The 12,638-nt window shown below is 47.0% G+C and overlaps 1 protein-coding gene across 4 annotated transcripts in view; it reads right to left on the bottom strand.

Moving 5' to 3' along the window:
* The window catches only part of KSR2 (kinase suppressor of ras 2), a 485,310-nt gene that overhangs the window by 14,976 nt on the left and 457,696 nt on the right, over positions 1–12,638 (bottom strand). For 3 of the 4 annotated variants that reach the window (XM_070769588.1, XM_070769587.1, XM_070769585.1), the window contains 3 exons: positions 8,809–8,940; positions 3,387–3,516; positions 2,378–2,511 (listed from right to left, as the gene is read on the bottom strand). In XM_070769588.1, coding sequence (XP_070625689.1) covers positions 2,378–2,511; positions 3,387–3,516; positions 8,809–8,940 — 396 coding nt within the window. Of the gene's footprint in view, positions 1–2,373; positions 2,512–3,386; positions 3,517–8,808; positions 8,941–12,638 lie in introns of those variants that run through there. The other variant, XM_070769586.1, reaches the window with a different exon arrangement.

Genomic DNA, 12,638 nt, shown 5'->3' with positions numbered 1-12,638 from the left:
GGCTGTTGGGGGCAGAATTTATGCCCACTCTCCCTGGATGGTTTTAGAAAGAGACCCAGAAAGTACACAGGCAGTCTTTGCCTAGAAAGCAGTGAAGTGGAGGGATCAAGGTCCAGACCAAGCTGGGTTCCAATACTTGCTCTGCTCCTTACTTGCCGTGTGACCTGGGATAGGCACTTAACCTCTCGGGCACTCCTCTGGGGTTACCAGATTACCTCTTGGTGAAGGGGTGGGGGTTCTGAGGATTCAGTGAGATGACGCGGATAGAATGCTTGACACAGCACCTTTCACACATATGTGCTTAATAAATGATCCCCAGAAGATGCAGATGGTGCTGGTGGTCAAGGTGATGAAAAAAGAACTGGAAGCAGGGACTTGAACAAATGCTCATACACCAAAGTTCACAGTGATGCCATTCACAATAGCCCCAAAGCACATACGAACCAAGTGTCCAGCAACAGATTAATGGAAAAAAACTGTGGTATATATTCACAGTGGAATATCACTCAGCCATGAAAAAGAATGACGGTCTAATACATGCTACAACAGAGGTCCCCAACCCCTGGGTCACAGACTGGCATTGGTCCGTGGCCTGTTAGGAACCATGCCACACAGCAGGAGGTGAGTGGCAGGTGAGCAAGTGAAGCTCCTCTGTATTTACAGCTGCTCCCTCTTGCTTGCATTACCACCTGAGCTCCACCTCCTATCAGATCAGCGGCAGCATTAGATTCTCATAGGAGCACGGACACCGCTGTGAACTGGGCATGTGAGGGATCTTATGAGAATCATCCCCAAACCATCCTCCATCCTCCATGGTCTGTGGAAAACACTGTCTCCCACGAAGCCAGTCCCTGGTGCCAAAAGGGTGGGGACCGCTGTGCCAAATGTGGATAAAACATGAAAACATGCAGAGTGAAAGAAGCCAAACACAAAAGGGCAAATGTTGTATGCACTGGCTAAACGGAGTATCTAGAACAGGTACATTCATAGAGACAGAACACAGATGAGAGATTAGGGGTTAGGGAGGGAAGGGATTAACTGTTGTTTTTTTTTTTTTTCCTTCTCCTAATTCTGAAATTTTGTGTAGATTTTACACTCAGAGCACATTTCAATCTAGATTCACCCCATTTCGACTGATCAATAGCCCCATACGGTGTGTGGCTGTTATTGGACAACACAGGTCGGAAGTGGGGTGTGGTCCATGGACCAGCAGCATCAGCATCACCTTGGAGTTTGTTGGAAATGCAAGATCTTGGGCCCCACCCCAGACCTAACAGAATGAAAATTTGCATTTTAACAAAGCCCCTGGGTAATATGAATGCGTATTAAATTTTGAGATGCATTGCTCTGGAACACAGGCTTGCCCCAGTTTTGCCTTCAACTTGCCATGTGTGAGGATTCTAGAAATGCCAGTTCCTCTGGCATCTGAGCCGTGGAAGGGCCCACCCAAGGTACCAGGGGCAAGTTTTGAGTTAGCTGCTGACCTCCTTGGAACATGTTGGCTACAGCTGAGAGCTCTTGGTTGGTCCCTTCTGCAGATTACAAAGCTCTAGACAGGGCCCAGATCCTGGGCCTACTTTAGCCAAGGGCTCCCCCAATCCACTGCTGACCCAGGTAGCTTTTGGAAGGACCACACCACTGGAGTAGCCATCTCAAAGCCAGATGAGTGTGAGTGAGGAATCTGTAGGGGCTGAGGTTGTGGGGAGAGCAAATTCTAAATTATAGAACTGGAGCCTGACCTGTGTCCCCAGTTCTATCACCAACACCCCATGCAGATGTAGGTGAGGTGCTGAATGTCGCTGTGGGCCACAGTATATCCATGTGTAAAAGGAGTTAGACCAAATCTGGAATGGCCAGGAAGGGCACCAATGCTGATTGGCTGATTCTAAGTAACTGCTGATGAGTATCACTGAGTGGTGGCAAATGTACGGTGAGAGATTAGTCATGACTGCCATCAGTACAGGAACAGGGCAGAGACAACTCATACACGTTTATCATCCATGGAATAGGTACTCCCCAGGACTTTTGTACTTTGATGAATAGCTGACATGTAGGACTTGGTGGGTTCAGGGTACCACGTCACCATGTGATGCTCAGACTCACTGGGGTGTCAACCTTCATCAGGAAGAGATGGGCAATGAGATAGCCATGGTAGTCACTGGGATCTGTGCCCTGTGTGGACACCTCTAGGACCCAGATTCCAGAGGAGACTCCCCTGAACAGAAACGCAGTGGGGAAGGGTGTTGTGTAGGGGAGGGAGGTGGGTACACGGAAAGGAGATAGTTGGCAGAGGAGTTTGGAGTGGGAGCAAAAAGGTGACAAAAGCCACAGGAGAGAGGGCAGTGGGAAGAGATGCTAAGGCGGAAGGAACACTTACTCTGCAGACTTCCAGAAATGTCCAGGGTGAGACAGGCGGCGGTTTCGCTTTGGCAGTTTCTCCAGCATGTCCATGAGCTTGGTGAAGGTAGGTCTCTCTTCTTGTTCAAAGGCCCAGCAGAAGAGAAGAATGTCCTAAAAGGAACCAACGTGGTGATTTAATGTAAATAGTAACTGCTGATTACTCCTTGGCATCTCATTGGATCTGTCTACCCATTTGTTCCACTTTCAGATTCCACTATCGTCCATCCATCCATCCATCACGCATTCACCTACTGTGCATTTACCCATTTATCCATCTCAATTCACGTATTTACACTTCATCTATCATCCAGCCATGCGTTATTTATCCATGTATCATCCATCATTTTACTTATCTACTTTTTGAGCCTATATAGCAAACTAGGTAAATCCTATTATAGAAGATATGGGATACACTGAAATTAATAGTGCTCCCCAAGGAGTCTCTTGACAGTTTTCTCAAAAGGGAGGAGGAAGATCCTGAGGCTTCTATCCACATCTAATACTATAAGTGCCTCTGGAAGTCTCAGAGGGGAAAATTACTCTACCAGTGATCACCTCACCTGAGAAAGGAAATCTAGAGACAGGTAAATCCTTAAAAAACATACACGTTTTTTATGTTCTAAAAACATACAGATAATTACACGTTCCCTGATTCATCTATTTTCTGATCAACAGAGGATTCTTCCTGATGTGTTTCGGAGGTTGATTATTAATTTATACTCGGGCTTCTGTGTTTTTGTGTATCTTGTTCTGAGTTGGATGATGCCCAAGTGTACTGCACCCTGATGGTAGGAACCTGAATTGCAGGCATAGTTTGAAGGCTTTGCCTTTGAAGCTCCAAATCATTACCTGACACGGCTGTGGGCAGGCGTTTTCATCACCCTCCCGGGAAGCATTTGCAACCTTAATGTATGGGGAAAGGAGTGCCTAGAACTGTGTCTGCTTCTCCCTTCGTCTCCCGGACCTGGCACCATCCTGGGACTTACCGAGATTTCTTTTCCCATGCCGATCTGGCTGAGGTTGGGTTTCATGCCTGTGCCCATTTGCCAGATTATTGCCTCTGCTGGTTGGGTCTTGAAAGGCCACTCCCTGGCATGGAGTTCATACCAGATAGTCCTGTGGGCAGACATTGTTAAGGGGATGCTGGGGTGATATGTCACCTGCAACTCTGTGTCCCCTCATTAACACACACCCACCCAGTCAGCCTGCTGGCTAATCACACTGGCCCCTGAGTTTCTGTCACACAGGAAAGCTGTTTTGCTACCTAAGACGTACTTTAAGCTTTCATGATGTCTTAGAAGTCATGCTTATCCCAGGATATCTTCTCTGGTGCCTGAATTAAAATGAATCAAAAGCTAGAAACTGAACAGTTTAATATAATGTGGCTAGGATCTCTGGCCCCATGTTTGTAATTTTAGAAAACTATTCTAAGGATAAAATGAGGGATATAAACAAAAATTCATTTATAAGGATCTTCTGTACACCATTATATACACTGAAAAAAAGTAGCAATAACAAAACTGCTCAACAAGAATTGGTTATAGGGATGATGGTAAATCATTAAAATGAAATGGAATACTTTATTATTATTATTAGAAATTTCAAAGAAATTTTGCTGACATAAAAATGCTAAATATATTAATTTAAGTGAAAAAAAGCAGGACACAACTGTATATTAGATATGTTACACTTTAAAAAACCATTATATACATATTGCTATATATATAATGTATAATAATACACGATTGATATATGTATACCCATATGTATATGGATATAAAGAGAATTAATAACAACAAAGCAAAATATTAGCAAACTTTCTTTTCTTAGTGATAGAAAGGACATATTTTTTCTATTATATTTGTGTTTTCTAAGAAGGAACCCTTCCTGTGAAATAATGGAAAACAAAAATAAAGATCTGAAGGTCAGACTGCCTTGAAGGGTTCAAGTCCTGATTCTGTTCTACGCTACGCTAGGAGTATGTCACTGGGTGGGTTGCTTCCCTTCTGAATCCAGGTTTCCTTACCTGCCAAATGAGAATGATGATAAAACTGCAGTGGAAGAATGTTTATCTGGGAGGCTGAATATCAGAACAACTCAAGGCTGGGATTATTCTAGAGGGATCAACTATGTTATCATCTCTGTTTCATACATCATGATATGGTAATGACTGAAGAAACCACTGCTTGTGAGCAGCACATATGGGCTGGATGGGGAGATGGGCTGATGCTGAAGGGATGCTGGGAGAGGTGTGGGCGGCACTGAGGACCATGGCGGATGCCGTAGGGGTGTCAGAGGATGCTGGGCTATCACTGAGTTGGACCATGGGGACAGGTCTCAACTCACTGAGAAGATTCCCCAACTCAGGAAATATCTGTAACAACGCTAAGAAATGATCTTTCCTCTAACCTAAGGTAATTTATGTACATTTGCTTTAAAGAATACGGAGCACTTGGTCATCCTTTTTAATGATGAAAAGTGAAAGTCATGTCTGACTCTTTGCAACCCTATGGGCTATACAGTCCATGGAATTCCCCAGACCAGAATACTGGAGTGGGTAGCCTTTTCCTTCTCCAGGGCATCTTCCTGACCCAGGAATTGAACCAGGGTCTTCAGCATTGCAGGCAGATTCTTTACTAACTGAGCCAATAGAAGACTGTATCAAACCAGCTATTTCCAGGGGCCTGCCTCTCAGCATACTCCCTCCCCTGCTAACCTCATCCATCTGGGTCAGGCAGGGGTGGTGATGCCCAGGTGTTGGGCTGTTGAGTCAGATGCCAGGAAGTTCTCAAGTTAAGGTGCTGGATGGGTCTAGTCATCGTCATCATAAACAATAACACTTACTGAGTTTTCACTCTGTGCTGGACACTAATCTAAGCCCTTTGTATTTATTATGATTACAGAGGGGCTGTATTAAGCAAGCCTTTTTATTCTGATGCTTTGATATCTGGGGTCTTGCTGACCCTGGAGGGTTTGCCCCTCTCAGGGCCAGCCAATTTCTAGAGACAGTAAAGGGCTGATCTGTAAGTGGTGATTTTCATATGCAAACTAACCAATCCAAAGCTCTGTCCCCCATCTTCTCTATCAAGCTCTCACGTTCAGGTCTGGTACCCCCCTGTCCTACTTAAGACAGCTCTCAGACTCTGTGCCCACTGAGGTTAGTCAAAGCAGCCAATCTTAAATCTGCTTACCCTGCCTCATCCATTCCTTCCTGGGGAAACCGCAATAATGGCTCTTGCCTATATTCTCTTCCTGCTCCTTCTGGCTCTTGACTGACCCTGGTGCCTCCCCATGAGCCCCTGCATGGGACAATGTGCCCCCTCCTTTTGGGAGCTGTGAATAACAAACTATCCAATGCTAAGTTGTTTCCTGATCTACTGGCCTCATCATACTGGAAAAAGGGTAAAAACCTACACTTGAAAATAAGAAGTGCTATTATCAGCCCCATTTCACAGCTGGGGAAACTGAAGCTCAGGAGGGTTATGTATCTTACCCAGGGTCACACAGCGTTTGAGAGGTCATAGCCAGAGTCGAGACCATCTGGCCACAGAATCACAGCACTGGCCATCCTGCTGTACTGGGAAACCTACACACGGTCCTATTTGCGAGACCTTTGTAACGGGGGCAGTGCACTATTTGGGAGGGCGACCCTATAGTTGATGGTTGGGGCCTGGTGACAGAGGCACGGAGTGTAGGCATTGCTCATGCGAACTGGGGAAGGGAGACTATGGGAAGCCTGGCCCTGTGCTGGGTGCCTTACAGATGTTTTCTCATTCAGTCCTTAGAATTTCACAGTGGCTTTATTGACTTTGATTTGTGGCTGAGGGAAGTAGGGCTTTGAGTGGTGAAATGACTCTCAAGCCCATTGGGGGCTCTGTGGTTAAAAGCTCCAAGTGTGGAGTCAGGATGACCCCAGTTTGATTCCCAGCTCCATGGTTAATTACTGTAAGGCAAGTCACTGAGCCACTTGGAACCTCAGTTTCCTCATCTGTCAATTGGGAACGATGGTACCTGCTTCAAAGCTGTACTTCTGAAGATGCCCTGAGACAGTGCCCATGATAAGCTTAACACGGTGCTCAACACACTTTTAAAAATCCATTTTTGTTCCAAGTCATGCCCCAGCATGAGGTTCCCAAGCAACAAGATGCACCTAATTGGCAGGAAACCAAGAGCACCAGGTCCCTTGGAATTCAGCAGTGTCAGGAATAAAGGTCTCATTAAAACTTCCTTTCAAACCTAACTTTCAAGAGAAACTTGCTTTAAGGGGGAAAAAAAATTGCTCAAGATTAAAACTCCAGTGGAAAACCAATTACTTACTTTGGTACATTTTGTTAATTACATTCTTTTTTTTTTCTTTTGCTAAATTGATACTAAAATATACCAACTTAATTACTGCAATTTGGTTTCAGATAACAATATTTAACTAGATAAAGATCTGGGCATAAACTAGCTGGAACAAGTGACAGCCTCTAAAGGGGTCCAAGTGACAGATGGCGAGGCTCCTGATGTGCCAGCCAATGCCGCCCCCACCCCGATTTATGGAGAGGACGCAGTGGGGGTACTTCTCTGTGGAAGACGGTCTCTGTACCAGCTCCTGGTGGTGCTAAAATCTAACTTCACACATCTGTGAGCCTCCAGCTTTCCCAAACAGCTTCCCCCGCGTCATCTCTGCCAGTCCTTGCAACCGCCCCCCACGGTCAAGGTAAGATGAGGCTCCTGGTGGATCTTTTCAGAATGCCAGGATCTGCATCTTAGGACAGTGCCCTGGAGCCTCTCTCCCTCCTCTGTACTTTCAAAGACAACTCATTTTCTCCCATGGCTGCAGTTACTCTGTCTTTGCTGATGTGTCCTACGCTCTTCATCTCCAGACTTAATATGTAGATTCAGCTGCTTTCTGGTCGCTTCTATGGGCTGACTCTAAGGTGGCTCAAACTCACTGTGTCCAGATCTGCTCTCTTTGCCTTCCTGGTACACCCCACCCCCAACCCCCACCCCCCAGGCAGGGTCTCTACTTTGGCAAAAGACACTACTCTCCACCCAGCTGTTTCAGGAGGATATTGGCACCACCCACATTTAAACCAACAGTCAAGCCCTATCACTTCCACTCCCCAAATCCTGCTTCTTATGTCCAATCCCAGCTTTCATTCCCCTGGCACTGATTCGGTGCAGAATTTCAGGGTCTCCCCCTGCACTGGTCACCTGGCCCCATTTGTCCTCCTCCTTTCTGTTTTTTTGACACAGTAGAGATTGTTCTAAAACTCAACATGTGATTATGTCATTCTCCTGTTTAACAACCATCAGTGGCTCCCTCGTGCACTGAAGATGGAAACTGCTTAACTCAGCCTCTAAGTCCCTGCAGCGTGCCTTCTTTCCGCTCTAGGCTTTCATCTCACCACCTTAGTCTCATTTTCTCCCCTGATTCTTCATCCATCGGCTCTCTTTCCACCCCCGCCCTGCTCTCCAGTGTGTTCCTCCATGGTGGGCAATTTGTTCCTCGTCACCCGTGTTCCTTTTCACTGGAACACGTGACCTTGCCCTCACCTGGACCACTTGTACTCAATCTTTAACACAGGCTCAGGAGTCCCCTCCTCCAGGAAGCCCTCTCTGATCTCCCAGACTGGATTTAGTTCCTCCTTTCTTCCCACAGTCCTGTGCTTATCCTCAGCATAGCATTTATCGTGGAATTTTGTAAAAACAACTGTTTCCTTGTCTGTCTTCCATTAGACAAGAGAGAATAGGGAACCTATGGTGGTTTTAAAACATCTACAAATTGATACTCCTTTTTATAAAAAAAAAGTAGAGCTTAATTCTCTTCACTTTGATTTACTGACTTGGTTATAACAGAGTATGGTAGAAGTGACTATATATAATTTCTATGACCAGGTCATAAAGGCAGTGCAGCTTCTTGCCACCGAGCCTGTGGAAAGGCCTGTGTGGTGAGGACCTGAGGCCTCCTGCCAACAGCCATGTGAGTGGTCACCTTGGTAACAGATCCTCAGCTGTCAAACCATCAGATGAGACTGCAGCCCTGGTCAACATCTTGACTGTGACCTCATGTGAGATGCTGAGCCAGCTCAGAACCGCTCCCAAACTCCTGGCTATAGAAACTTGAGATCATAAATGTCTTTTTAAGCCACTAAGTTTTTGACAGTTCATTAATACTAAGCACCCAATACAAAGCTATTGCATGAATGAATGAATGAGTGAGTCAGGCAATTTGCCATGTTTGCATCATCAGTTAGAAACCAGGCATGGAGGTTTGCTATAGTCTCTCTACTACAGCCCACTCAGACCCCTCCCTCCATAATTTCACCCAGAAATCTTCAGACAGACGCCTTGCTCCTTCCAAAAGGGAAGTGCCCCTCTGCCCAGGCCGGGCCTCTGAAGAGCCTGGGTTGGGCCACCTACCCGAGTGCAAAGACGTCTGAGTGTTTGGAGAAGGGGAGCTTGTCCTCCTCTGTGTCGGGAGACAGCTGGCGGATGATCTCTGGAGCCAAGTGGCACAGCCAGCCGTTCTGGATACGCAGCTTGTCATCACGCCTGAAGAAGTGAAGCACAGGGTGAGCCCTGTTTCACAGCCCAGAGAGGACTGGTCTTCCATCTCTGACTGCAAGTCCCTGGACCATCTCTGCTGGCTTCCTTCTGTTTCTCCCCTGCTCTATGCTCCCCATAAGGCACTGCCTGACCTTGTACTTGAGGCCAAAACCCAGTGGGAGGTACAAGACAGGATGGTCTGGAGAGAGACGTTCAACACCCAAACGGTCATCCTGTTCCTTCGACACTGAGGCGCCCCCTCCTCCATCCTCATCAAACAAATAGAGCTGGTCCTCGTTATTCATGGCACTTATGTTCTATATGGAGCCTCAGTAAACACTGGATTAGTAGTGAATACTGAGAGCAAACCAGTCAATCCTAAAGAAAATCAGTCCAGAATATTCATTGAAAGGACTGATGCTGAAGCTGAAGCTCCAATACTTTGGCCACCTGATGCGAAGAGCTGACTCACTAGAAAAGACTGTGATGCTTGGAAAGACTGAAGGCAGGAGGAGAAGGGGGCGACAGGATGAGATGGTTGGATAGCATCACCGACTCAATGGACATGAATTTGAGCAAGCTCCAGGAGTTGGTGATTGACAGGGAAGCCTGGCGTGCTGCAGTCCATGGGGTCACAAAGAGTTGGACATGACTGAGAGACTGAACTGACTAATACTCCTGGAGGAGATATACAATATATACACTTGCATGCATGTGTCTCATATACATTAATCTTAAATCCTAAAAACAACTCACTCATCCTAGTCTAGTTTATTTTGCACAAGAGAAAATGGGGCTCAGAAGTATTAAGTGACTTGCTCTGAGGCTGCCCTTCTACCAGGGAGGCAGAGTTGCAAAACCCATCCAACTGGCCCGAGAGTTGGAGCTTCTTGCCCTGCACTGCACCACCTACTCCTGTGTCCATGCCCTGGTCATCTCCAAGTGAGAGCCAAAGCAAGACTGCATGGCAGCCTCTCCTTGGACCTCAGTTGGGAACATGTGTATAGGTTGACCTGATAGAACACATTCTCTGCTAGAAAATAGGACTCAAATCCATTCATTAAAAAAACAAACCAACCATGAGTTTGCAGGGTCCAATGAGTTCTTGCTTCTAGAATCGGGGACACCTGCGGGGGTTTAAGGACCCATCTGTTGCTTACTAGCTGTGTGTCCTTGAACAGACCTGAGTCTCCACTTTCCCATCTGTGAAATGAACACATGAACTTGGACTCCAGATGACTGGCGCAAGAATGAAAAGGAGAAGGGTTGGGTCAGCTGCCAGGGCTACACGATTCCTGGACATCATTATTCCCTGTGGATGTTTTTGCGCCTTGAGGACACAGAAACGGAATGGAGGTTAGAGTCCAAAGTAAGAATGTCATCCAAGAGAGGGGTCGTGTCCTGGGCCAGCCGCCCTTCTGGCATGCCCAGGCTGTGTGGGGTGGGATGCTGCTGCCAGAAGGACAAACCTGCCAGTTCCCATCTTACTCAACAGCCCCTTCTGCCTCCTCCTGACTTGCTGGGGCAGTGGAGCTTTGGAACTGCAAGGCTGGGTCACTTGATAACCATCATCCTGGGGTGGATGTGGGCACATGCCTGGCAGGGGGCTGGGACCCAGGCCTGGCACAGACACCCTGGGGTGTCCTGTTCCCCTGGTGACGGGCCTATCAGTGACCAACCCAAATTGTCTTCATTATGAGTATCACTATAGGTGGTTGGCGCGATAGCACTGGCATCTTAAATGACACCTTTTCTGGATGACGGCAGAACAGCTGTAGACAAGGCAGTGCTGGGGATGGGCTCAGGGAAGCCCTGGCATCTGTCTGGATGTCCAGAATGTGCTCACTGTTACTGTGACTCACCCTTGCCCCAGACCCGGCTGATCTCCCCTTTCTGGGCACGGAGCCCTGTGGCTGCCCCAAGGTCTAACTGAGGGAAGGGCAGGAAGGCGAGTAGCTCCTGCTGAGTGCCTACTGTATACCAGGAGTTCCAGCCCATTTAATTCTCAGGCGCCCACAATCAACTGGGGATCACTGCTGTTCTGTGGGTGAGGAAATCGCCTCAAAAATGTTTAAGTGTGTGCGTGTGCTCAGCTGCTAAATTGTATCCGACTCTTGGCGACCCCATAGACTGCAGCCCTCCAGGCAAGTTTGTCCATGGGATTCCCCAGACAAGAATACTGGAGTGGGTTGCCATTTCCTTCTCCAGGGGATCTTCCCCACCCAGGGATCAAAGCCGTGTCTCTGGTACTGGCAGGCAGATTCTTTACCACTGAACCACCTGGGAAGCTCCAAAAGCTTAAGTGACCCTCGCAAAACCACAGAGATAAAAAGTGAAAGAACTAAGATCTGTTTGATTGCTAGTCTTTAAAACTCCAGCGACTAGACTCCTAACTACAATCCTACAAGAATTCCATGGCACCATTTGGGAGCAGAGTTCTGAATTGAGTCCTATTTCCCCAGCAACAAAATAAAAGCACAGGAAGTCACTGATGGCTCCTCCTGGGTAGCCAGGTGATGTGGGTCTCTGGTGGGGAGGTGTTACTGAGGGTTCCCTGGCCTCCTGTGATACTAACTGGGTTTGCATTGACAACCAGACTGGGGCACGGTTGGGGCAGGGTGCTATCTGGGGGACAAGGCCAGAAGCCATCTTGCCCTTGATTTGACTTCTCTTCCTGGTTAACATGGGGCCTCCATGAATAAGCTGAAGGTCATTCCATTTCCCTGTGCTTTTTCTTCAGTCTATGGCTTAGGAAAACCATGAATCTAATGGAAAAAAAAGCAGAGGCCCTGCCCTGCTTTCCCCAACTTGGGGGAAAAGCCACTGGCCAGGAGGATGAGTGTGGACCTGCCACCAGGAGGGAAGAATCCGATTTTTTTTTTTAAGAGCCTTGAACTAGGTTTAAAGAGACACCTGCTGAGCCTCTTCATGTCTTGACACACAGTACTTAGGTTCATAATGACATCACCAACTGCTTTCTCTGCCCTTGACCTTGGGGTGATGGAAGCAGCTATTCCCCAACCAGGAAACTGCAACCTCAGTGAGCACCTGGCTTCTTGGGTTCTGCTTGACGACCCTCTCCATCTATCTATTAATCTCCTGTCTCCTTATTTTCTTATCTTAGGGACTATAGGTCATTTTGGAAGATGAATCTCTTTGGGTGAAGTAATATCTGAGAACAAACAAACCCTTAAGCTTCTGATTGTTACTGCATCGCAAAGAACAACAAGATTAGGTTTTGCCAAATTTCAGATGGTCTGACCGAGATTCAAAGTATCATAGAGCATGAAGAAAATTCACTGTGCCGGGAGGAGTATTGGGGCTCCTGGGGCATACCTCAAAGAGATCAGAGATTCCCCAAATCAGCTGAAACAGGAGTACAAATAGAGAAGCCTGGAGGGGGGTGTAAAGCTGTCTTTCTGGAGAGGCACACCATTTGTTATAGAGGCGTGATTAGAGGAAACACACTGGGTTTACAGTGTATATGTGTGTGCACGCGCGAGCACAACTCTCCAAATTAAAAGTTACAAAGGGCAGACCTTCGGAATTAAGGGTTGTTTATTCAGGATCCCGGCTGTTTCTTCACTGGTCAGCTCAAGGCAGCCTGCTCCAGGGTGAGTGGTGGCTGAGCTTTAATTACTTAACGATAGTTAATGATCCTCCTGGGTGATACTGGGGAGGTGTATGCAAATTCATACTAATTA

This window comes from Bos indicus, chromosome 17 (genome assembly GCF_029378745.1).
Source record: "Bos indicus isolate NIAB-ARS_2022 breed Sahiwal x Tharparkar chromosome 17, NIAB-ARS_B.indTharparkar_mat_pri_1.0, whole genome shotgun sequence".
Lineage (NCBI taxonomy): Eukaryota > Metazoa > Chordata > Mammalia > Artiodactyla > Bovidae > Bos > Bos indicus.
The sequence above is the reverse complement of the archived record's forward strand: the minus strand, read 5'-3'. Positions and strand labels throughout refer to the sequence as shown.